Genomic DNA, 26,498 nt, shown 5'->3' on the forward strand with positions numbered 1-26,498 from the left:
TGGATAAGTTTGCCTGCCACTGTGGGGGACAAAGGTTTGATCCCTGGACTGGGGAGATTCCATATGCTGCAGAGCAATGAAGCCCATGTGCCACAACTAGAGCCCAGGAGCTGCAACTCCTGAGCCTGTGTGCTGCAACTGTGTGAAGCCCACATGCCTAGAGCCTGTGCTCCGCAACAAGAAAAGTCACTGCTATGAGAAGCCCATGCATCGCAACGAAGAGTAGCCCCGCTCAGCACAATTAGAGAAGGTCCACACAAAGAAAGCCCAGCACAAACAAAAATAAATAGAAGAAATAAATGAATTTGTAAAAAGCGCAACACAGATGTTGCTGGGTTGAAAGCAAAGTATCAGGAGGGATATTTTGCTCTCTGGAGGCTTGAGGGGAGAATACGTTTTGTTGCTTTTTCAAGCTTTTAGAGCCACTTACATTCCTTGGGTCATGGTCATCTTCAAAGTTATCCACATAGCATCCCTGACCCTGCTTCTGTTGCCATCTCTCTTTCTCTGACCCTCTCTTTTGCCTCCCTCTTCTACCTTTAAGGCCCATGTGATTACACTGGGTCCATCTGGATAATGCAAGCTAATCTCCCTATGTTAAGGTCGGCTGATAAGCAAATTTAATTTCTCTTTGCCATGTAAGATAACATATTCCCAGGTTCCAGAGACTGGGACAAGAATATCTCTGAAGGTCTTTCTTCTGTATACCACAAGCTCAAACTTTCATTTCTCCTGGGAAAGTGTTTTCTAAGTCCATCATTTCCTCTAAGTCATTTCCTGGGATCCAGCAAAGCTGAAGTAGACAGGTCAGCAATGAATGTAGTGCTCTTGAAGTTCCCTCACCTAAGCTGAGTTTGATGAGACTGTCATTGGTATTGGGTACCCAAAACCCAACCCATCAGAGAGAGCATGCTGGGAAAACCATAGAAATGAATTGTTAGAGCAGCAGATGGAATCAAATATTGATGATGTACCTTTGTGTTTCCAGGTGTGGATTTGGTCAAAAGCCAAATTTATCAATAGGAAATTCCTAATGGAGGAACTTTACCAGCGTTTTCTTGATGGAGAAGACAGCCAGGTAGCCCAGGAAGATGACCCTTTCTGGGATCCTGTAGAAGTTGTTCACCTGGGCTCCGCTCACATCTGGCTCCAATCTCTTGCCTACTGCATGAAGTTCGAGGAACAAGTGGAATTTCTGAACTGTGACGGGCTGGAAGAGGCAGTGTTGCACATCCACATAAAGCCCTGCTCCCCGACAGGACAGTGGGTATCTCTGCCACCCCCTTGTTTAGTTCTGGGTCACACAGAAAACTCACAGCAAGCCTGAGTTCTCCTGGAAGGGGAGAACTTGGTACCCTGAAGAGGTCACTCCTGAGACAAACAAATGAGCTCGTTCATTCATAATCTGGCCTCATCATATCTGATTTTGCCAAGGCAGCCAAATCAGCTGACCTGGACTATTTAAAACCGCACATCCAGCAGTCTTTGAGCAGCTCACACTGCCCTAAAGGACCAAATGAATGAGAATACCCTGCAGAGGCAGGACTGTAGTAGAAGGAAACACGGACACAAGCCCAGTGATCTGGGTCTGTAGAGAAGCCAAGGGTGCCACAGAACCTTCCACCCTCCCCGCCCTTCCTGGCGCCTGTGAGGTCTGGGACCCACCACACACATTTGTTCTTTCCAGCATTAGTCCTCAGCCCTGCTGACCAGGCCCAAGTGCCAGAAGCAGGAAGCTGATTTTGTAGCTCACCCTGCCTCCCTGGACAGGCTCTGTTAATTTCTTTGTTCCTTTTCTCAAGGAAGGAACTGTGGTATCTTTGTTTCCTTATGTGGCCCCATTCTGAGCTGTTATCTGATCTTCATGCTAACTCCACTGTATAACCTTTACTGTCCCCTCGGGTTGTCTCTGGGGCTTCCCTGGCTCAGATAGTAAAGAATCCACCTGCAATGCAGCAGACATGGGTTCGATCCCTGAGTCAAGAAGACCCCCTGGAGAAGGGAATGGCAACCCACTCCAGTATTCTTGCCTGGAGAATTCCATGGACAGAGGAGCCTGGCGGGCTACAGTCCACGGGGTCACATAGAGTCGGACACAACTGAGAGATTTACACACACACAGAGGTTGTCTCCCTGTTTCCTCTCTTTGGGCCAAAGGCAGTTGAGAGAGTTTTTACAAAGCTAACACCTCTTAGCAATTCTAAGTAAAGAGGCCAGCAGGGGGTCTGGTCTGGGTGCCAGTGTCCTCAGAGGCTAGCCGATGCAAGCTTTTTGTCTTTCTGAAGAAGAGAGTCAACAAGTGAGCAACAAAACTGCCAAGTCTTGTGACTAAAAGACTAAGATGACCAGTGCCTCGCTGTCTTTATTGGAACTCTAAGTAACTTCCTGGGCATTTTGCTACCCCAGGCTCCTAGGCTGCCCGATGGTTGTATTTCTCACTCTGAATTAGTGAAGTGGCATTATAGTTTACAGGTTTCAATCTCTGTGAGCTCACTTGATGTGAGAGAAGTACCCTGCTGGAAAGCTGTCCAAACTGGTTTCTGAGCCTGTGGGCCTGGAGTTGACTCTGGACTGTGAAGGGTTCACAAGGAGAATGACACCTGAAGAGGCTGCCTGTGGCCAGCCAGCTGGCTTTCTCTAGGTGGCAGGCCCTCTGCCCACTGGGGAATCTACCTAAATCTTCAATGGCAGTTTGGCATCCACACCTGGGTGCATTTATTGCAAGAAGCTGTTATATTCCTGTCTCCTCTTTGAGAAAGTCCGTATCTTGAAGTACAAGAGCACAGTGGGCTCTTGTGATATGTCTCTTGAATGAATGAATTCTACAGCTGGTAATATTACCCATCCTTCCTTCAGAAAATTTAGCTGTCTCTTAGGGCTTCCCTGGTGGCTCAGATTGCAAAGAATCCACCTGCAATGCTGCAGGAGACCCGGCTTCTATTCCTGGGTCAGGATCCCTGGAGAAGGGAATGGCAACCCACTCCAGTATTCTTGCCTGGAGAATTCCATGGACAGAGGAGCCTGCCCGGCTGCAGTCCATGGGGTCACAAAGAGTCCACCACGACTGAGTGGCTGGCACACACAAGGCGTCTATGTAATCTTCACCAACATCAGTCTCTCTTGCTTGGGCCCAGGTTAACCTGTGATCAATGTTTACCTCTTCTGTTTACAGAGCACATGGTGAGGAAGATGTGGTTACTGACCCAGTGGACCTGCTGGGCAAGAGGATGGATTTCCAGATTCGCCTTGTGCAGTGCCTTGGCATCAAGTGGCTAAAGGAGGATGCGGAGAGGGGTGTTCAGATGGGGTACCAGCCTGCCCCGCCAAGCTGCTGAATGTGAACCACCCGGCCTGTGTGCCCTGATGGGAGGGAGCCTTTCCTCAAGTTTTAGGAATGAGTTGATCATGACATTTGCTTAAGTTTTTCTGCTTGTTCAACTCCCAAATGACTATTTCCTCCTTCTGCTTAACAGAGGGAGAAGTTCCATGTCCCTCCAGGTCACTGTGTACAGGTCAACATGTGCTGACTCTTCTAAGGAATTGAAGCCAAGAGCCAGGAATTTTAATTATCAGAAAGAGCGTCTAGTGAACCTGTGTTATCAAAGTAGGATGATTGGGTTTATTTTCTTTTTTTAGTTGGAAACAAAAGGACTGTGTGTGACGATATGATGGAGGCACCAGATGTGCTTAAACTAATTGGGTTAAAAGGATACTAAAAGATGAAGCAATAAAGAAGGGAGATTTTGAAGGACAAAAAACAAACCACAAAACAAACTACAGTGGAAAATTAATAACTTTAGATTAAGTAGAAAGTATCAAAATGCTTTTCTTTTTTTGTTAGACTTTTAATAAGTATTATCTATGTAATGATGATATCTATGTTGAATAGCTGAGATGTTGGAGGTGGCAATCAGGAGAATCAACTGTAGGTCATCTTTTATCAACTAAATGGCAACCCACTCCAGTGTTTTTGCCTACAAAAGTCCATGGACAGCAGAGCCTGGCAGGCTACAATCCATGGGGTTGCAGAATTGGTCACGACTGAGCATGCACCCCTTTATCAACTAAACAAAGCAGGCTACAATTCTTTGGCTTATCTGATACTTTCCTGTAGAAATGTATCCCTTATAGTTTTGAGTTATGTTTTCTGTTCTTTTCTCAGGTACAGAATTTATGATCTTCCAAACACTTTATATACCAAGCCTGTATGGAAAATTGTGAATCCCCAAATTGATGAGACTGTCCAGTTTACAACCTTAAATGCATCTCAGGAGTTTCTGAATTATTTACAGACAAACGCTCTCATTGTTGATTTATGGGGTCTTCAAGGTACCATGCTTACCTCCCCTTTTGCATGGTGCATTCCTCCGTCAGATATCATGTTGTATATCTTAGGGCTGCAGAGGGAGGTTGTCAGGGTCTTGACAGCAGTGGCCAAGAGCTGTCTTCTCCTCAACCTCTGGGTTTCAGTCCACAGTTGATTACATGGTTTAAACCTCCTCACACAACACTGTGAGTGGAGGATGAGACATTTCTTTCCTTGATGGTATCTACTTCACACTACAGAAGGCTGTGCTGAACTGAGCTGCTCTCGGCTGGACCTCATGGTCACAGGTGAAGGCCACATCCTGGTGGACATGAAGAAAATTTCCACAGCGATGGATACAGGTCAGGTGTGTTTATTTAAGTCACATTAAAAATAGATGTCACAGATGACTAAAAAAAAAATCTCAGATAATAGTTGCTTGGGGATCATCAGTGTTCCCTCCCGTTAAAAAGCCTCTTTCTTGATTTACTCCTGTGTATCTTGAGGGTCTTAAATCTTGGTTATTGCCCATCCCTCACTGCACCCCATCCAGTTTTCATAACATAGGAACAACGGCCAGTCTCAAAGGATATGCAAATAATGCACACAAGACTAACCCAACTTGTTTCTGTAGAGTACGTCAAACCAGATACCAGAGCTTTATCTGAAGCTGCTCAAGTTAGAACAGGAGACGGAACTGCTCAGAAACATAAACAGAGTCCTCAGAGAGGAAAATGTGCTTCTTAAAGAATCTATTGAAAGAACCAGTTCTAGTCAACAAGGTGAGAGGCCGCTCAAATCTTGGTGTTTAGACTTTCTCTAAACGCCTACATTTGTGATGTGTATTTTCTTTCTAAGAAATGAGCTTTTAAAAGAGTTAATATCTTGTTTCAGTTTTTTAAAAAAAGCAGAACATTTTTTCCTTGTAAGATTTCTTTGGATGGGTCCCAATTGGTACCTGATAAATGATGATGTAGTACAATGCCACCAAGATAATTAAATATATAAATATGTGGATAAATAGTTGTTGGTCAGTCACTTAGTCATGTCCGACTCTTTGAGACCCAATGGACTGCAGCATGCCAGGCTTCCCTGTCCTTCACAACTCCCAGAGTTTGCTCAAATTCATGTCCATTGAGTTGGTGATGCCATCCAACCATCTCATCTTCTGCCACCCACTTCTCCTCCTGCCCTCAGTCTTTCCCAGGATCAGAGTCTTTTCCAATGAGTCAGCTCTTCACATCAAGTGGACAAAGTACTGGGGCTTCAGCTTCAGCATTAGCCCTCCCAATGAATATTCAGGGTTTATTTCCTTTAGGATTGACTGGTTTGAGATGAACAAATGAACGTTCTCTTATCTTCCACCTTCAGCACATCAGCCTTCCAGTACCCGAAAGATCACTTGGATGACAGCACAAGGGCCACTAGCCAGAGACATTAATCAAATATGCACCACCCAGCAAGTCAGCTACGACAGAGAATTTGCCAGAGCTCTTAAGGTGTTCTACCAAAGCATAAATGTGGCCAGAGGGCAGTTTCTCAAACTGAGACATTATAAACCTCCTGTGAGTATCCGGCATCCCGGGAGCCAAAGGATTATCTTTCCATTAAATGTAACTCTTGGATAGAAAGGCATTTCCTGAGGGTGGGGTGGATGTGTGTTTAAGAAAAAGAGCAGGTCAGGCCGGGAACACTGTGAGTCTGCTGCTTTCAGGCTTCCACCCATCTCTGCTTCCATTTTTCACTTTAGTGTACATCTGGTTGGTTCAAGGAGGCTGTGGCCCCTGCAGGATTGAGATTCCTGCACTTTATGACATATAGAATATCCCAGAAGTGCACGTTTGCTTTATTGTTACAAAACCAAAGAAATATAATTCATCACATTACGATATTATAGGAGAAAAATCATGGTTACTTCAATAGATACCGAAAAAGCATGTGATAAAATTCAGCATCCTCCCACGATAAAAACTCTTAGCAAACTAGGAACAAAATGGACATTTCTTAATCTGATAAAGGCAGTCTTAAACAGAGAGGAAGCATAATCTTAATGGTAAATCATAGATGTCAGCTATCTTCACTTTTTTTTGACATTTACTTTAGGTTCTAGCCAGTGTAGCAAGGGCAGAAACAAAAGGTATAAAGATTGGAAAGGGGGATAAAAAGTAATAGTCATAATAGCAAACATTTATATAACATTTGGGGGCTTCCCAGGCGGCACTAGTGGTAGAGAACCCGCCTACCAATGCAGGTTAGATGTAAGAGACATGGGTTCGATCCTGGGGCAGGAAGATACCCTGGAGAAGGGAATGGCTACCCACTCTAGTATCTTGCCTGGGAAATCCCATGGACAGAGGAAACTTGTGGAATATAGTCCAGGAGGTTGCAGAGTTGGACACCACTTGGCAACTAAAAACAACAACATAATACGTACTAAGTGTTTTTATATTTATTGAGTTCTCACAACAACCAGATGGGTATGTATATGTTAGTCGCTCAGTTATGTCCAACTCTTTGTGACCCCATGGACTGTAGCCTACCAGGCTCCTCTGTCCATGAAACTCTCCAGGCAAGAATACTGGAGTGGGTTGCCAATCCCTTCTCCAGGGGACCTTCCCGACACAGGGATTGAACCCGGGTCTCCTGCATTGGCAGGCAGATTCTTTAGCACTGAGCCACCAGGGAAGCCCATAAATCAGAATAAAAACTTTAAAAATTGTTGCCATTTATCTAATAAAAGTCAAAGATGCACCTCCCCTCAGTTCAGTTTAGTTCAGTTCAATCGCTCAGTAGTGTCCGACTCTTTGCGACCCCAAAAATCACAGCACGCCAGGCCTCCCTGTCCATCACCAACTCCCGGAGTTCACTCAGACTCGTGTGTATCGAGTCAGTGATGCCATCCGGCCATCTCATCCTCTGTCATCCCCTTCTCCTCCTGCCCCCAATCCCTCCCAGCATCAGAGTCTTTTCCAATGAGTCAACTCTTCGCATGAGGTGGCCAAAGGACTGGAGTTTCAGCTTCAGCATCATTCCTTCCAAAGAAATCCCAAGGCTGATCTCCTTCAGAATGGACTGGTTGGATCTCCTTGCAGTCCAAGGGACTCTCAAGAGTCTTCTCCAACACCACAGTTCAAAAGCATCAATTCTTTGGCGCTCAGCCTTCTTCACAGTCCAACTCTCACATCCATACATGACCTCTGGAAAAACCATAGCCTTGACTAGACAGACCTTTATTGGCAAAGTAATGTCTCTGCTTTTGAACATGCTATCTAGGTTGGTCATAACTTTCCTTCCAAGGAGTAAGCGTCTTCTAATTTCATGGCTGCAGTCACCATCTGCAGTGATTTTGGAGCCCAGAAAAATAAAGTCAGTCACTGTTTCCACTGTTTCCCCATCTATTTGCCATGAAGTGATGGGACCAGATGCCATGATCTTCATTTTCTGAATGTTGAGCTTTAAGCCAACTTTTTCACTCTCCTCTTTCACTTTCATCAAGAGGCTTCTTAGTTCCTCTTCACTTTCTGCCTAAGGGTGGTGTCATCTGCATATCTGAGGTTATTGATATTTCTCTTGGCAATCTTGATTCCAGCTTGTGCTTCTTCCAGCCCAGAGACTCTCATGATGTACTCTGCATAGAAGTTAAAAAAGCAGGGTGACAATATACAGCCTTGACGTACTCCTTTTCCTATTTGGAACCAGTCTGTTGTTCCATGTCCAGTTCTAACTGTTGCTTCCTGACCTGCATACAAATTTCTCAAGAGGCAGATCAGGTGGTCTGGTATTCCCATCTCTTGCAGAATTTCCCACAGTTGATTGTGATCCACACAGTCAAAGGCTTTGGCATAGTCAATAAAGCAGAAATAGATGTTTTTCTGGAACTCTCTTGCTTTTTCCATGATCCAGCAGATGTTGGCAATTTGATCTCTGGTTCCTCTGCCTTTTCTAAAACCAGCTTGAACATCTGGAAGTTCACAGTTCATATATTGCTGAAGCCTGGCTTGGAGAATTTTGAGCATTACTTTACTAGCATGTGAGATGAGTGCAATTGTGCAGTAGTCTGAGCATTCTTTGGCATGTCCTTTCTTTGGGATTGGAATGAAAACTGACCTTTTCCAGTCCTGTGGCCACTGCTGAGTTTTCCAAATTTGCTGGCATATTAAGCGCAGCACTTTCACAGCATCATCTTTCAGGATTTGAAATAGCTCCACTGGAATTCTATCACCTCCACTAGCTTTGTTTGTAGTGATGCTTTCTAAGGCCCACTCGACTTCACATTCCAGGATGTCTAGCTCTAGGTGAGTGATCACACCATCGTGATTATCTGGGTCGTGAAGATCTTTTTTGTATAGTTCTTCTGTGTATTCTTGCCACCTCTTCTTAATATCTTCTGCTTCTGTTAGGTCCATACCATTTCTGTCCTTTATCAAGCCCATTTTTGCATGAAATGTTCCCTTGGTATCTCTTATTTTCTTGAAGAGATCTCTAATCTTTCCCATTCTGTTGTTTTCCTCGATTTCTTTGCACTAATCGCTGAGGAAGCCTTTCTTATCTCTTCTTGCTATTCTTTGGAACTCTGCATTCAGATGCTTATATCTTTCCTTTTCTCCTTTGCTTTTCGCTTCTCTTCTTTTCACAGCTATTTGTAAGGCTCCCCAGACAGCCATTTTGCTTTTTTGCATTTCTTTTCCATGGGGATGGTCTTGATCCCTGTCTCCCGTACAATGTCACGAACCTCAGTCCATAGTTAATCAGGCACTCTATCTATCAGATCTAGACCCTTAAATCTATTTCTCACTTCCACTGTATAATCATAAGGGATTTGATTTAGGTCATACCTGAATGGTCTGTTGGTTTTCCCTACTTTCTTCAATTTAAGTCTGAATTTGGCAATAAGGAGCTCATGATCTGAGCCACAGTCAGCTCCCGGTCTTGTTTTTGCTGACTGTATAGAGCTTCTCCATCTTATAAGCCTGTAATTCAACTCCTCTTCTCCACAGAGTAAACTGGTTGTGCAGAGAACTGCACCCTCATGCCCTGAGGCAGAGGTTCTCAAAGTGTGGTCCTCCCAGTCAGCATCTGCAGCATAACCTGGAATATTGTTAGAAATGCAAATTCCAGGGTCTCCTCCCAGACCTGCTGAGTCAGAATCTCTGGGTGTGAGGCCCAGTCAACTGGGCTTTAATGAGCCCTCTAGATTATTCTCAGAGAAGGCAATGGCACCCTACTCCAGTACTCTTGCCTGGAAAATCTCATGGACAAAGAAGCCTGGTAGGCTGCAGTCCATTGGGTCGCTAAGAGTAGGACACGACTGAGCGACTTCACTTTGACTTTTCACTTTCATGCATTGGAGAAGGAAATGGCAACCCGCTCCAGTGTTCTTACCTGGAGAATCCCAGGGATGGTAGAGCATGATGGGCTGTCGTCTATAGGGTTGCATTGAGTCGGACACGACTGAAGCAACTTAGCAGCAGCAGCAGCAGCAGCTAGATTATTCTGCCTTCGACTCAAGTTTGAACCACCTTTCTTGGTATGCTATGTATGTAATGAATTAATTTTTCTCCTACCTATCTGGAATGGTCCTTGTTATAAACCATTCCTGAGAGAACTGGGAAGATAGTCATTCAAGTCATTTTCTGTTCTGTGGTTCAGATGGTGGTCCAGGTGAATAATCCTGTAGAAACCCACGCATATATGCATAAGATGGTATTTTAACCATTTTCCGTTATAGCTCCCCAAATGGAAACATCCTAATGCACATCCACAGAAGATAAGTAAATTACGGCACAAGTGGCCAGAAAACAGGCAAAATATAGGGCTGTTTAGGGCTGCATTCTAGGTGGCAAGAAAATGATGATGGACTTAGGTTAGTGGTTGCTTCTGGGGGTGGAGAAATGGGTGTGACCAGGAGGAAATCAAGAGACAGAGTGTTTTCTTGAGCAGACGTGTTTAACTTGTACCCAGAGATCAAATTGCCAACATCCACTGGATCATGGAAAAAGCAAGAGAGTTCCAGAAAAACATCTATTTCTGCTTTATTGACTATGCCAAAGCCTTTGACTGTGTGGATCACAATCAACTGTGGGAAATTCTGAAAGAGATGGGAATACCAGACCACCTGATCTGCCTCTTGAGAAATTTGTATGCAGGTCAGGAAGCAACAGTTAGAACTGGACATGGAACAACAGACTGGTTCCAAATAGGAAAAGGAGTACGTCAAGGCTGTATATTGTCACCCTGTTTATTTAACTTCTATGCAGAGTACATCATGAGAGTCTCTGGGCTGGAAGAAGCACAAGCTGGAATCAAGATTGCCAGGAGAAATATCAATAACCTCAGATATGCAGATGACACCACCCTTATGGCAGAAAGTGAAGAGGAACTCAAAAGCCTCTTGATGAAAGTGAAAGAGGACAGTGAAAAAGTTGGCTTAAAGCTCAACATTCAGAAAACGAAGATCATGGCATCCGGTCCCACCACTTCATAGGAAATAGATGGGGAAACAGTGGAAACAGAGTCAGACTTTATTTTTGGGGGCTCCAAAATCACTGCAGATGGTGACTGCAGCCATGAAATTAAAAGACGCTTACTCCTTGGAAGGAAACTTATGACCAACCTAGATAGCATATTCAAAAGCAGAGACATTCATTACTTTGCCAACAAAGGTTCGTCTAGTCAAGGCTATGGTTTTTCCAGAGGTCATGTATGGATGTGAGAGTTGGACTGTGAAGAAGGCTGAGCACCAAAGAATTGATGCTTTTGAACTGTGGTGTTGGAGAAGACTCTTGAGAGTCCCTTGGACTGCAAGGAGATCCAACCAGTCCATTCTGAAGGAGATCAGCCCTGGGATTTCTTTGGAAGGAATGATGCTGAAGCTGAAACTCCAATACTTTGGACACCTTGTGCGAAGAGTTGACTCATTGGAAAAGACTCTGATGCTGGGAGGGATTGGGGGCAAGAGGAGAAGGGTATGACAGAGGATGAGATGGCTGGATGGCATCACCGACTCAATGGACGTGAGTCTCAGTGAACTCCGGGAGTTGGTGATGGACAGGGAGGCCTGGCGTGCTGTGATTCATGGGGTCGCAAAGAGTCAGATACGACTGAGTGACTGATCTGATCTGATCTGATGCATACATTTGGGGCACTCTTTTGGATGTATCAGTTCAGTTCAGTTGCTCAGTCGTGTCTGACTCTGCGACCCCATGGACTGCAGCATGCCAGGCTTCCCTGTCCATCACCAACTCCTGGAACTTGCTCAAACTCATGTCCACTGAGTCAGTGATGCCATCCAATCATCTTATCCTCTATCATCCCCTTCTCTTCCTGCCTTCAATCTTTCCCAGCATCAGGGTCTTTCCCAATGAGTCAGTTCTTCCCATCAGGTGGCCAAAGGATTGAAGCTGAAGCTTCAACATCAGTCCTGCTAATGAACGGTCAGGATTGATTTCCTTTAGGATTGATTGGTTGGATCTCCTTGCAGTCCAAGGGACTCTCAAGAGTCTTCTCCAACACCACAGTTCAAAAGCATCAAGTCTTCAGCGCTCAGCTCACAATAAAGAAAGAAAGAAAAACTACTGTGGTGAAAGACACTAAAAATAAAGTAAAAAATAAGCCACAACCTGGGAGAATCTATTTGTATTGTTGTTGTTGTTCAGTTACTCAGTCATGTCCAACTCTTTGTGACTCCATGGACTGCAGCACACCAGGTTTCCCTGTCCTTTACCATGTTTTGCTTAAAACATGTCCTTTACCAGGGTTTGCTTAAACTCATGTGTGCTGAGTTGGTGATGTTAGTATCCAGACTAAACAAACAACTACATATTTATTAAAATAAGAAAGACAACACGTGGCAAAACACATTGGAAAAAATGGCCAAAGTCTTTGAGCAGGCATTTCACTAACCATCAGGGAAACAGAAACTAAAAGGAGGTGCCATGACACACTACCTGCCCCCTGCCCACTCCCCATCTCTGTGAGCACCGTCACCTCCTCTACCATTGCTCACCAGCGCCCTGGCCCACAGGGGTATCTGCAGTCCCTTCTCCTATGGGGCAGGGGACCCATATCAGTCAACCCTATTGATAGGAGAATCCCCACCCACATGTCCTTTGCAAACTTCAGAATGTCTACAGTATTATGCCAGTCCCAAATATTTGGATTCTCTCACCAGTTTTCCCTGTTGACAATAAGCAATGGTTAGAACTGGACATGGAACAGACTAGTTCCAAATAGGAAAAGGAGTACATCAAGGCTGTATATTGTCACCCTGCTTTTTTAACTTCTATGCAGAGTACATCATGAGAAACGCTGGGCTGGAGGAAGCACTAGCTGGAATCAAGATTGCTGGGAGAAATATCAATAACCTCAGATATGCAGATGACACCACCCTTAGGCAGAAAGTGAAGAGGAACTCAAAAGCCTCTTGATGAAAGTGAAAGAGGAGAGCGAAAAAGTTGGCTTAAAGCTCAACATTCAGAAAACTAAGATCATGGCATCTGGTCCCATCACTTCATGGCAAATAGATGGGGAAACAGTGGAAACAGTGGCTGACTTTATTTTTGGGGGCTCCAAAATCACTGCAGATGGTGATTGCATCAATGAAATTAAAAGACACTTACTCCTTGGAAGGAAAGTTATGACTAACCTAGACAGCATATTAAAAAGCAGAGACATTACTTTGCCAACAAAGGTCCATCTAGTCAAGGCTATGGTTTTTCCAGTGATCATGTATGGATGTGAAGGTTGGACTGTGAAGAAAGCTGAGCACTGAAGAATTGATGCTTTTTAACTGTGGTGTTGGAGAAGACTCTTGAGAGTCCCTTGGACTGCAAGGAGATCCAACCAGTCCATTCTAAAGGAGATCAGTCCTGGGTGTTCATTGGAAGGACTGATGTTGAAGCTGAAGCTCCAATACTTTGGCCACCTGATGAGAAGAGCTGACTCATTGGAAAAGACCCTGATGCTGGGAAAGATTGAGGGCAGGAGGAGAAGGGGATGACAGAGGATGAGATGGTTGGATGGCATCATCGACTCGATAGACATGGGTTTGGGTGGACTCTGGGAGTTGGTGATTGACAGGGAGGCCTGGTGTGCTGTGGTTCATGGGGTTGCAAAAAGTAGGACACAACTGAGTGACTGAACTGAATTGAAAGGGTCATTTAGGCAGGCTTCCTAAACCAGACCTGCTCCTAGGTGAATTGTTGCCTCTGGTAGCAGCTTTCAAATGCAGCTTTCCAGCTCAAAGGGAGACCTTACAGGGCACCCCCTCATGTACACACACCATCCTTTTACTATAATGAAGTGAGTCTACTAAGACTGAAACTGAGCAGGACACTTCAGGCCCTTTTGAGTACACATCCCCTCGTTCTTGTTGGGAGAAAAAGACTTTCCTCTCTTAGACCTTCCCTGAGTTCCAAAGAGCAGATTCAAGCAATTACTAACTAGAGGAGTAAGGGAACACAGACACAAAGGAAAAACAAGCCCAGCAACATCTTTTCCATGATTGTCAGCTTAAAACAATGCGTTGACTTATGACCCCAAACTGTGGAGATAATGCTCTATCAAATGGCCCCAAGTGTGAGGGGAATCACACGGACTGAAACTCACCCTGGCCAGGCACCATAGTTACCATTTGTATGAGTTATTTTATGACAGGAGGTCCTGGTAAGGAACATGAAACTACTAAGCCACCCCAACCGGAAGAGTTCAGCAAAGGTCAAAAGGTGACACCACGTGTCCAACCACCTCCAAGAATCCTTCTCACTGCCATCAACCTTTGCTGAGCAATGTACGCACCACCAGGAAAGACTCTGAACCAGAATGATTGGCCAAAGACAACCAGGAAACTAATCCCATCACCATAAAACCCACTGTAAGCCATGTAGCAGAGCAGTTCTCCTGGGTTCCCTTACCTTACTGCTCTCTGCCTGGGCATCCCTACCCAATAAAATCTCTTGCTTTGTCAACACATGTGTCTCCTCTGACCATTCATTTCTGAGTATTAGACCAGAGTCCACTTTCTGGCCCTGGAAGGGGTTCTCCTTCCTGCAACACAAGCAGTCTTAAAATTAGTGACACTGGGTCAATTAAGAACTGAATTCCTGAGCCATCATGAGGTAAATAACCATCATTGCTTTTGCTGTCTCTCCAAAAGAAGTTAAGGGATCATGAGACCATGATATACTAGTTTGCCAGGACACAGATCAATCACAATGACAGACTCAAGTTACAAGATGATGCTCAGAAGTCTGCACCTGAGGTCTTATAGGGGAGCTGAAATCACATACCACCCCCACCCCCTTTACTTTTGCTTTTAAAACCCTTGCACCCTGGCTAGCCAGTAGGATGGATTTGAGATGAGTCTAGGAATCCCATCTTCAGAGTTGGCGCCTCCTCAACTAATACAAGCTTCCTTGCTCCAAACTCCACTATTTCAGTTTGTTTGGCTTCACTGTGCATTGGGCATATGAATTTGGGGTTTGACAACAATATCATTTTTTTCTTTCATATATTTTTAGGAAGATGATCAAATGCTTCGGCCATTTGTACACCAACAGTCACAAATGTTAAAGGACTTTGGGGACCTACTTGAATCCAGCTTGTGGAAACTGAAAAATGATGTTGCTCTTATAGTGAAACAGAAGAAAGAATGTTTACTGCATGTGGAATAGTGTTCAGTTCAGTCGCTCAGTCCTGTCCAACTCTGCGACCCCACAGACTGCAGCACTCCAGGCTTCCCTGTCAATCACCAACTCTTGGAGCTTGCTCAAACTCATGTCCATCGAGTCAGTGATGCCATCCAACCATCTCATCCTCTGTCGTCCCCTTCTCCTCATGCCTTCAATCTTTCCCAGAGGATACACCAACTGAAAACATTTGCGCTTTGAGTTGTCAAGATTATTTAATTAACTTGGCTATCGGAGCTGAATTGTGGACTCAACCTAGTCAACCCATTTCTCACTCACTCAACCTATTACACTGCTTTCAAGCAAAATTCCTTTTTATTTGATTTAAAATCATGTAAAAATGAATTCAGGCTGAAGGTGAGGTGGAAAATATGAGCAGTGAATGGTTAGCAGTCAGCAAGAGGATCGACTGCCTGGAGCTGAATCCATGACTAATCAGTTCTGTGGTTTGGAGCAAGCCATGTTCCCTCTCTAAGTCTCTTTCCTTATCTGTTCTTCTTTAAGTTAAAGACCCTCTTTCTTCTGTACAGTTTTTCCAGCTGCTGCTGCTGCTAAGTCGCTTCAGTCCGACTCTGTGCAACCCTATAGACGGCAGCCCACCAGGCTCCCCCGTCCCTGGGATTCTCCAGGCAAGAACACTGGAGTGGGCTGCCATTTCCTTCTCCAATGCATGAAAGTGAAAAGTGACAGAGTTGCCGTCTAACATGAGTAAGATTCTTATCAGTTTCATGCCTCTCACTGTATTGTAGAAATTCCATAAAGGAAATGATTGTCCTCTTTACATGATGAATGTAACAGAACACTTATTTGTGTTTATGGTATGATTACAAAAGGAATAGTCTTTGCCTTATTTTTAGGCTTCAGTGGAAAATGTAGTTAAATATAAAAGTAAATTAGAGAAAAGTTTTGCTTAGGCAGTGAAAATCAGTAGCAATTTACCAGCTACATCTTTCAAACTAACCACAGGTATAGAACCAGGGAAAATGAATGATAAACCCAGTTATTAGCAGGACACAGACTGCTTGGGAAGCACATTTCTACCATTACTCAATTACACAGACATGTCCAAACACAAATCCACTGTTCAATTGACAATCCTTTATTATTAAACTTTAGGTAAGAGTCCAAAATCAGTCAGTGTAGATGGGTGAAAAACTAGGCTAAAACAGCAAAAACTGCAGTTTCATTTGGCAAAGGCCTACACTATGCAGAGAAATTCATGGGAAAGTGAGATCTCATTTGATACCATGACAAGGAAAACAGCAGCCACTATCTCACATGACCACCAGCCTGGGTGTGTCAGCAACACAGACAGAGCCACCCATCCCATCCTCTGATCTGCCAGCTCACTTATAAAAAATGACCATGAATTCTTCAATGAAAAAGTCAGTCAAATATTAAGTTTTCTCTCAAAAGCAATAAAATCACAAAAACCAGCTAAGATTTGAAATCTGGGGTAAGCTAGTACAATTTCCTGCTTTTAATGTATACATATTTTAGATTTGACAATCTTTTCCACATATAGTCAGATAGGTTTATAGAAGCATTTCAACACACCAAATTAAAAAGCTGTTAATTCATACATTTTATGACTTCAATTAATTATTCAAATGTTTAGACTTCAGTGCTGCTAATGACACTAAATTCAATGCCATGTTCATTGAGTCTGTCAATCAACTTTGTTCTGGAGAAAGCTGCTCCGGGCGTGAAGACTCCACCCCTGTAAGACAAGATAAAAACAGTGCACAATGCCCAGCCCCAGCCCCTTCCTCTGCTAGTATGATCTGCTGGACAGCTAGCTATCAAAGCAATGCAAAACTTATAAAAACCCGATTCTTAATTTCATCATGGACTGTTTTTGGTTCCACTTCTAAAACCAGCCAAGTGAGCAAGTAGCTATTATTTAAGAGGAAACTAGTACCTAGCAAACCTGTCTCGACTGTTTCAGTGATAATGAGACTGTTTCCATTACACTGGTGTGTGTGTGTTGGAAGGGCCACATGGAGGGTTATCAACCCAAGTAACAGTTGCTGTTTATAAAGTCAGCCCTAAGACTCAGGAAGATTAAATATATACATGCATGCATGCTAAGTCACTTCAGTTGTGTCCAACTCTTTGGGACCCCATGGACTGTAGCCTGCCAGGCTCCTCTGGGATTCTCCAGGCAAGAATACTGGAGTGGGTTGCCATGCCCTTCTTCAGGGGATTGTCTCTACCTAAGGATTGAACCCATGTCTCTGTCTCCTACACTGGCAGGCGGGTTCTTTACCACTTGGGCCACCTGGGAAGCCTCTAAATATACCCATGGACAAAATAAACTTAGGTAATCAATTATTAATAAAGCATAAACAGGACAAATAGGATGAAAAGAAGTTTTTTTTACATGTAATGGCTACCATTCAGAAAATGCTAAATATTTTCAAAGGGTATACAAATATTTGAAGAAAATATAATTAAGTTTCACTTTATATAATTTTTATGTTTATTACTTACTAGTTTCTGGTCATACCTGATTTGTTTCTAAGCCTGCAAGCCTATGCTTATTTGTAAAGCTGGCCTACTTTTAGGCTAACAGCTAAATCCTCCAGTAATATAGTGTACTTTATAATTATCTAGCCAGGATGCCATGAATCAAGGCTCTCACTGGCAGCTGGGTATCATTCAGCATGGATTAAGGGCTCCTGTCAATAACAATGACCTACGGGGACATTTTTTTGAGTAGCTAACTTGGGATCTGAGTTATTTTTCGAAGGAACTGAAGCCAACTTACATGGCTCTCAACTTCTTTCTCCTCTCATTTCTTTCTGCACTATTTCTAGAAGTCAGTAAGGAACTTCCTCACGGTTTTAAGTTCATCTCTCTCTTTGGATCAAAGATATTGTAAACCCAATACCTGAAAACTGAACTAAAATAAGCTAAAATATAACATAAATGGAAAAGATATCTTTAAATTTGAAGAAAACCAGACTCACGCCTTAGGAAGATCAGAGGCATCATTTAAAAGAATCATGGCTGCCTGGACCATGGCTATGGAGGTAGATACATAGCCAGCTTCTGCAGAAAACAGGTGATCAAGAAAAAGAAAGTATAAACTAGACATTCAATAGCACCAAAAAATCAAATGGTAGATTTTATATCTTAGTGTACAGAATTTCCTTAATACTCTGTTCATGAAATAACAAAAATAACAATTAACACTTATATAGTCCTTATTAAGTGTTAGGAACTGTATTAAGTGCTTTAAATCTATTAAACTCATTTAATCCTCTTAACAATCATACAAGGTTAGTACTATTTTATATCCATTTTACAGATGAGGAAACTGAGGCATAGAGAGGTTAAGCGCCTCATTCACATTCACAGAGTTAGACAGTGGTTGAACCAGAATCACATGAGGGCAGCTAGCTCAAGCCAACACTCTTACCAATGATCCTAGATTTATTCATACACTGTGCAATCTTTGCGACCCCTTAGACTGCAGCCCATTCAGCTCCTTTGTCCATGGGATTCTCCAGGCAAGAATACTGGAGTGGGTTGCCATTTCCTCCTCCAGGGGATCTTCCTGACCCAGGGATCAAACCCTGGTCTCCTGCATTGTGGGCAGATTCTTTACCATCTGAGCCACCAGGGAAGCCCAACTCACACTGAACTGACCTTTATCAATCAAATTCACTTTAAAAAAACAGACTCAGTTTCTTAAAGGACAACTGAGTAACTCTCAAAGAAGTCTAACTTTAAGAAGTAACTTTAAAAGAAGTCTATAAACCAGTATAACATTGGTGTTTATATTCATGTCAAATAAGAACATAGCTTATCCTAAAAACCCAAGTAGAAATTTGAAAAAAAATGCAAGATGCAAAGATATCTTTGCTATTTGGCTTGATTAAAAACTGTACAACAGATGCCCGTGATCTATTAGGAAGGATGGTAATGAAATGTAACTCACAGTGGGGCTGTCTCTATATAGTTCTCTACAATTTGTACTCCTAGTTACTGAATGTTTTGGGGTGACAGTTTTTTAACAACCTATCAAAATTTTTACCCTCCCTGGAAAAACACACATGTGCACATATTTTACAAGCAATGTCAGGGTGATCCCAGACTCCAAAGAAAGCTTGGACCACAGCCTTGATTATAATTATACTACTGTTATAAGTAAAAGGCTTTAATGTGACCCTTGAGTATGAGAGTAGAACAGATAAATATCAATCAGCCCCTTGTCTTCTTATATTAAAAATTCCATTCAGAATTACTGAATCATACTGAAAGAAAACAAAAAAATCAGAGAGAGGTATACAACAATAAAACTGAATGATACCAGTAATTCCAATCCTTCTTTTGACAGAATTATTTATCATTATTAACTTAAATAACTGTGTAAATTGATTTCTAAAACAAATTTTAAAAAGAAATTATGACTAGTACACCACTTTACAGCTTAAGACAATGTAAAACTCCCAAACGTTCTTCAGTCACATGTGAAATACCTGGTCCTTTCACCTGAGTACAAATTCTGATGTTTGGTTTGTTCTTAACAGGGGAGACGCCTTGGCTGAACCCTTGACCAAAAAATGTCATCGTAAATGAGGAAGCGTCAATCTGAGGAACAGAAAGCAAAGAGTTTATTAAATAAATATGTCATTTCCTCCTTGAACACAATAAAACATTCTATCAACATTATACTTCATATAATACATTTTTAATAGATACCACAATCAATATTCTATTAGATAGAATATCCTGTCATCCTTAACTAAGCATGGAACAAAAAATAATTCTTTGAAGAACTGTAAGTTTTGCTGACTGGTGTAATGTTCTGGGGACAGAGGTAGTGAGGAATATAGCTGAGTCTTAGTGAAGAATAAAGATGAATCTTAGGCTGTGGCTGAAAGAACAGCATTACTAAAACAGGCAGTTTCAGAGGAAAAGCTGGAGGTAGTTTTTATTTTAGGACAGAATATGTTACTCTGGCTTTAGATATGTTTGAGGTGAGAAGACAAAAATAGTCAGCAAGTAATGGTAATATTGGCCTAGGATATAGACACAAAACTGCCCCATTTAGAAGTATAAAAATTTGATTCAAAATTAAATTATAGAAGATTTATCCAAGCATCTGTCATAATCACTAAACTTAGAAATAAAGTAACAAAGCCATGGTGAACAAATTTTTATTAAGTATAAACCAACTGTCAGACATTATGTTAGGCCCTGCCACATAAAGTATTTATAAAATAAAATATGTGGCATTTCTAGAGCTTAGTTTAGGGGAAGGGGGAAGATCTAGTAACAATATGAAACATGAATTAGAACTACAGGGTTAGTTTAGTGGAGAGCATTATTAAATTTACTGAGCAGGAGGCCAGGGTCTTGAATTGTCTGTGTCCTCACAGCACACATACATATCTAATAGAGAAGTTTATTACAAAGAAAAGTAAAGTAGGTACCAGAAAAGAGAAATCATTATTTAAAGGCAAAACCAGACAAGGTGGCTACAAGAAATGAAAATTACAGCCCATATCTCGGATAAATGTAAGTGCAAAATGAAAGCAAAAGTCAGTCAGTTGTATCCAACTCTTTGCGACCCCATGGACTGTAGCCTGCCAGGCTCCTCTGTTCATGGAATTCTCCAGGCCAGAATACTGAAGTGGGTAGCTGTTCCCTTCTCCAGGGGATCTTCCCAACCCAGGAACTGAACCCAGGTCTCCTGCATTGAAGGGGGATTCTTTACCAACTGAGACACCAGCGAAGCCTCAGCTTCCTATGCAAAGTCCTCAGCAAAATATTAGCAAACTGAATTCAACAATACATTGAATGGAACATAAGCTATAATTAAGATCTGGCTGTCACGCTAGTGGTAAAGAACCCGCCTAACAATACAGGAGGCATAAAAGACATGGGTTCGACCCCTGGGTCAGGAAGATCCCCTGGAGGAGGGCATTGCAACCCATTCCAGTATTCTTGCCTGGAGAATCCCATGGAGAGAGGAGCCTGTCCATAGGGTCACAAAGAGTTGGACACAACAGAAGTGACTTTGCACAGCACAGCACAGCATATACTCTACTTAAGTGGGATTTAGTTTAGGGATGCAAACATGTTCAACATCCACAAATAAGTCAATGTGATATTCCACATTAACAAAATAAAGGATAAAAATCATATAATCATCTTAAACACAGGAAAAGCACTTGACAAAATTCAACATCCATTTATAATAAAAAGTCTCAACAAAGTGTATATATAGAGGGGACATATTTCAACATAATAAAGGCCACATATGACAAACCCATAGCCAACAGCATACTCAATGGTGAAAAGTTGAGAGCTTTTCTGAAAGCTTTTCTTCTAAGATCAGAAACAAGACAAGAGTACCCACTCTTGCCACTTCTATTTAACATAGTATCTGGCAGTCCTAGTCACAACCATCAGACAAGAAACAGAATACAAGGAATCTAAATTGGAAAGTAAGAAGTAAAATTGTCACTGTATGCAGAGGTCATGGTATTATATATAGAATATCCTAAAGATCCCACAAAAAAACTATTAAAACTAATAAATGAACTCAGTAAAGTTGCAGGATATAAATACAAAGTTAACATACAGAAATTTATTGCATTTCTATATACTAACAACAATCAGAAAGAGAAATTAAGAAAACAATCTTATTTACAATCCCATCAAAAGGAATAATACCAAGAAATAAATCTAATCAAGGATGTAAAATACTTGTGCTTGAGAAACCATGACACTAATGAAAGAAACTGAAGATGACACATAGAAATAGATACCATGCTCTTGGATTGTAAGAACTAATATTGTTAAAATGACAATACTACCCAAGAAAATCTACACAGTCAATGCAATACCTATCAAAATACCAATGGCATTTTTCACAGAATGAGACCAAATAATTCTTAAATTTGAAGTCAAAAGACCTCAAAGAGTCAAAGTAATCCTGAGAAACAATAACAAAGCTCGAAGTATCATCTTCTCTAATTTCAAATTACAGTACAGAAGTACAGTAATCAAAAGAGTATGGGGTACTGAGAACTCCCTGGTGGTACAGGGGTTAGAACGCCATGCTTCCACTGCAGGAGGCATGGGTTCAATCTCTGGTTGGGGAACTAAGATCCTGTAAGCTGTGCAGCATGGCCAAAAAAAACCCCAAACCAGTATGGTACTGGCACAAAAAAAACAGACACATAGATCAATGGAACAGAATAGAGAGCACAGAGATAATCCCACACTTACACGTTCAATTAATCTACAACAGAGGAGGCACGAACATACAACAAAAAAGACAGTCTCTTTAATAAACTGTGTTGGGAAAATTGGACAGCTACATGCAAAAAATCAAACTGGACTACTGTTTCACAACATATAGAAAAATAAACTCAAAATGGATTAAGAACTTAAATGTAAGACTTGAAACCACAAAACTCCTGAGAGGAAAATATAGGTAGTATGCTCTTTGACACCAGTCTTACTATTTTACTGGATGTCTTCTTAGCAGAAACAAAAGCAAAAATAAACAAGTGGAACTACATTAAACTGAATTTTGCACAGTGAAACTATCAACAAAACAAAAATACTGCCTACTGAATGGAAGAAGATATTTGCAAAAAATGTATCCAATAAGGAGTTAATATCTAAAATATACAAAAATACATACAACTCAACCAAACAATCTGATTAAAAATGGGCCTGAATAGACATTTTCCCAAAAATACATACAGGTGACTAACAAAACATGCTCAGTGTCAGTAATCATCAGGGAAATGCAAATCATACAATCCAGTAAGTCCACTTCCAGATATTTATTTGAAGCAAACCAAACCCTAATTTGAAAAAATATATGCATCCCCATGTTCACCACAGCGTTATTTATAATAGCTGAGATATGGAAAACAACCTAAATGTCCACTGATGTGCAAAGAAAATGTAGTGAGTGTGTGTGTGTGTCCGTGTCCACACACAGGGATGTTATTCAGCCATAAAAAAGAATGAAATCCTGCCATCTGTGATGACACGGATGGACTTCAGGTAAAGTAAGACGAAGATAAATACTGTACGTTCCGTCATTGCTGAGAACGCAAATGGGTGCAGCCACCATAGAAAACAGGATGGAAGTTCCTTCAAAAACTAAAAACAGAGCTGCCATATGATCCAGCAATCCCACTCCTGGCCATATATCCAGAAAAAAGGAAAACTTTAATTCAAAAGATAAATGCATGCCAATGTTCATAGCCGCACTATTTATAATAGCCAAGACATGGAAACAATCCAAGTGCTCATCAACAGACAACTGGTTTAAGGAGATGTGGTATGCACGGTGTGGTGGTGGTTTAGCCGCTCAGTCATGTCCGACTCTTGCGGCTCCATGGACTGTAGCCCACCAGGCTCCTCTGTCCATAGGATTTTCCAGACAAGGATACTGGAGTGGATTGCCATTTCCTTCTCCAGTGGATCTTCCCAACCCAGGAAACGAACCTGGGTCTCCTGCATTGCAGGCAGATTCTTTACCACCAGAGCTATGAGGGAAGCCCCTAATATGTATATATACAATGAAATATTACTGTTATAAAAAAAGAATGAAATATTGCTGTTTGAAGCAACACAGACGGACCTAGAGAATACCATACTAAGTAAAGTAAGTCAAACAGAGAAAGGCAAATATATGATATCATTTATATGTAGAATTTAAAAACTGATACAAAATATAAACAAATTCAGACATAGAAAACAAATTTATTGTTACCAAAGAGGAAAGGGGGGCAGATAAATTAAGAGTAGGGGATTAACAACTACAAACTACTACACGCAGAATAGATCAGCAACATGGAATTACTGTATAACAGAAGGAACTATATCCAATACCTTGTAATAACCTATAATGGAAAATAACGTGAAAAAAAATATATGTATAACTAAGTTACTTTGCCATATACCTGAAACTAACACAATATTGTAAATCAACTACACTTCAATAAACAATTAAATCTGACCCTGTTATCACCTTCTTTAAAATACTTCCCTGACTTACTGCTTTGGCAATGACTTTCACACCTGGGACATTATATATCAGAATCACTCAGGGAGCTTTTTTCAAATACATGTTTTGACCCTGGCATTTGGACATTCTGATTCAGTAGGTGTGAAGTGGGGCCTCATAGCAGAGATCTCAACTTTGGGAGAGAACCCAAAACAGATGATCAGAGATTCAGGTTTGATTGGTGTAGAATGTGGCTTGGGCACTGGACTTTTTGAAAGCTCTTCAGTGATGTTAATGCACACTCAATTTCATAAAAGCATTATTTAAAATAGACAGAAGATAGAAGTAATCCAAATGTCAACGCACAGATGAGTGGATAAGCAAAATAGGGCATATACAATCAGCCCTCTGTATCCCTGATGAACTAAAATGGTAAAGATGGGAAATTTTATGTCATGTGTATTTTAATTTTAACACAATTAGAAGGAAGTGGCGGAGAAGGGAGACAGGAGAGAAGAGAGAGGGAACTAAGGTAGTTGTGATGGATTTGGAGAAAAATCTAGAATGATGCCTACGTTCTTGATTGGGCAGATGATAGTGCCACCAACTGAGATGGGAAACATAGAAGGAAGAAGAGGGTTTGGTGGAAAGAAGTTCAGATTTTACACATTATATTTTAAGTGCCTAAAGCAGTCGTACTGAGGATATTGGACAGGTGACGATTCAATTTATCTACCATGGGAATCCAGGGTGTGTGAAAGAGGAAAAAGGAAGTAAGTTTCGGAGAGAGGGACAGAGGAGGTAAAAAGGATGAGATAACGAAGGAGTACAACTGAAGAGTAAAAAATCTGAAATTTCTACGATGTAAAGAGAACACAATTTCTGGAGCCAAACAGCTCAGTTCTCATTCTAGCCTGGCTATCTACTTACTACAGGACTTTGGCAAATTTCTCAGCCTCTCTGTTACTTCTGTTACTTATTTTCCTCATTTATAAAATGGATATAACACCTCCCTCAAGGAGTGTTTGAAAAGATTGAATATTGTAATGTATATAAAGAACATAAGAATGTCTGAAACACAGTTAGTGCTTCATCAAGTCTTAGCTATTATTATCACTGCACTGAGGAAAAGTAAAAACAAAATTAAGAAAAATATTATTTTAGAGACCTGGATACAAAGGAAAGGATTACCTGTTTTTGTGTTGGACCTTGTTTTGAAAAATAACCAAAGGAGAAGAGCCATGGGAACTACAGGGAAAAAAAAACACCAAACTTTAGTCATATTTTTAAAAATTCATAGAAATACTTCTATAGGTTTAATTTCATAAAAACTTACTTACTTTTATGAGAAGTTGCCTTCCGATGCCAAACCTCACAAAGAACAAAAAGAAGAGTCCAGCAAACATCAGCTTAATAACAGAAGTGATGCCTCCCACATTTATATAAGCAGCATACTGAACCTAGATTAAGAATATAAAATCAGGATATTATGCCCTTCTTAGACCAAGTAATAAAAAAATGTTAGCTACTAATAACTTATTCTACAGTCAGAAATATCAAACGAAAGCAGTTTTCACTTTATGAATGTGTTATGTTCTAAAAGCTTGTTCAGAAAACAGACACTAGAGGGACATTTTTTAAAAGGAATTGTTGGAAACAATAATTAGCTCCCCCTCCTTGAATACAAATATGAAATGTTCATAATCATATGCCTGAGTTTAATAATTATACATTATAGAATGTATACTCCACTTACAACCTCTTCAAGAAATTTTTTTTTAACTTGAAATAGTTTCCTCTTCAAGTCTCGGCAGTGGGAATAATGACTTCCCTCACTAATTGAGTAGGATGGGACTCCAGAGGCAGCAAGGACAGGAGAGAGAAGAACCCAGATATCTCCATAAGCAACAGAAAGTATTCTAGCAGCTCAAACTCCCAACAGGACTGTTGGCTGATTACAACACCAGGATTTCCTGCACTGAACTTGCTTCTACTGTCTCATGTAAAAAACATATTCAGAAGGTCAGATCTGAATTGTGGGAGGAAGCTATTGCTGCTGCTGCTGCTGCTAAGTCACTTCAGTCGTGTCCGACTCTGTGCGACCCCATAGACAGCAGCCCACCAGGCTCCCCCGTCCCTGGGATTCTCCAGGCAAGAACACTGGAGTGGGTTGCCATTTCCTTCTCCAATGCATGAAAGTGAAAAGTGAAAGTTAAGTTGCTCAGTCGTGTCTGACTCTTCGCGACCCCATGGACTGCAGCCTACCAGGCTCCTCCACCCATGAAATTTTCCAGGCAAGAGTACTGGAGTGGGTTACCATTGCCTTCTCCGGGGAGGAAACTATTACCACGCCCATAAAATGCAAAATGCTCTACACTACTAGTTCTTTATGCTTCCAGAAACTGAAACATTCACTATTCAACTCTTTCTTTTTTGGATTTATAAACATAAAAATCCTACATTACACTGATAGAGGAACTGAAACAAACTAGAATACTCTTTACTAAAAAATAAATCA

At 41.5% G+C, this 26,498-nt stretch overlaps 2 protein-coding genes across 2 annotated transcripts in view; one reads left to right on the top strand and one right to left on the bottom strand.

Annotated features, from left to right (window-relative positions):
- Window positions 1-15,772, top strand: part of LOC133227664 (kinesin-like protein KIF28P) — an 80,562-nt gene extending 64,790 nt beyond the window's left edge. Inside the window, exons 17-23 of the mRNA XM_061382439.1 lie at window positions 989-1,263; window positions 3,173-3,307; window positions 4,163-4,329; window positions 4,567-4,673; window positions 4,941-5,088; window positions 5,678-5,871; window positions 14,824-15,772. Coding sequence (XP_061238423.1) covers window positions 989-1,263; window positions 3,173-3,307; window positions 4,163-4,329; window positions 4,567-4,673; window positions 4,941-5,088; window positions 5,678-5,871; window positions 14,824-14,976 — 1,179 coding nt within the window. The 3' untranslated portion in view covers window positions 14,977-15,772. The remainder of the gene's footprint in view (window positions 1-988; window positions 1,264-3,172; window positions 3,308-4,162; window positions 4,330-4,566; window positions 4,674-4,940; window positions 5,089-5,677; window positions 5,872-14,823) is intronic.
- A 297-nt stretch (window positions 15,773-16,069) lies between these two features.
- The window catches only part of SCCPDH (saccharopine dehydrogenase (putative)), a 29,999-nt gene continuing 19,570 nt past the window's right edge, over window positions 16,070-26,498 (bottom strand). Inside the window, exons 8-12 of the mRNA XM_061382437.1 lie at window positions 25,321-25,440; window positions 25,172-25,228; window positions 19,479-19,590; window positions 17,964-18,045; window positions 16,070-16,711 (exon numbers count right to left, since the gene is read on the bottom strand). Of these exons, the coding sequence (XP_061238421.1) occupies window positions 16,606-16,711; window positions 17,964-18,045; window positions 19,479-19,590; window positions 25,172-25,228; window positions 25,321-25,440 (477 nt within the window). The 3' untranslated portion in view covers window positions 16,070-16,605. The remainder of the gene's footprint in view (window positions 16,712-17,963; window positions 18,046-19,478; window positions 19,591-25,171; window positions 25,229-25,320; window positions 25,441-26,498) is intronic.

This window comes from Bos javanicus, chromosome 16, assembly GCF_032452875.1.
Source record: "Bos javanicus breed banteng chromosome 16, ARS-OSU_banteng_1.0, whole genome shotgun sequence".
Lineage (NCBI taxonomy): Eukaryota > Metazoa > Chordata > Mammalia > Artiodactyla > Bovidae > Bos > Bos javanicus.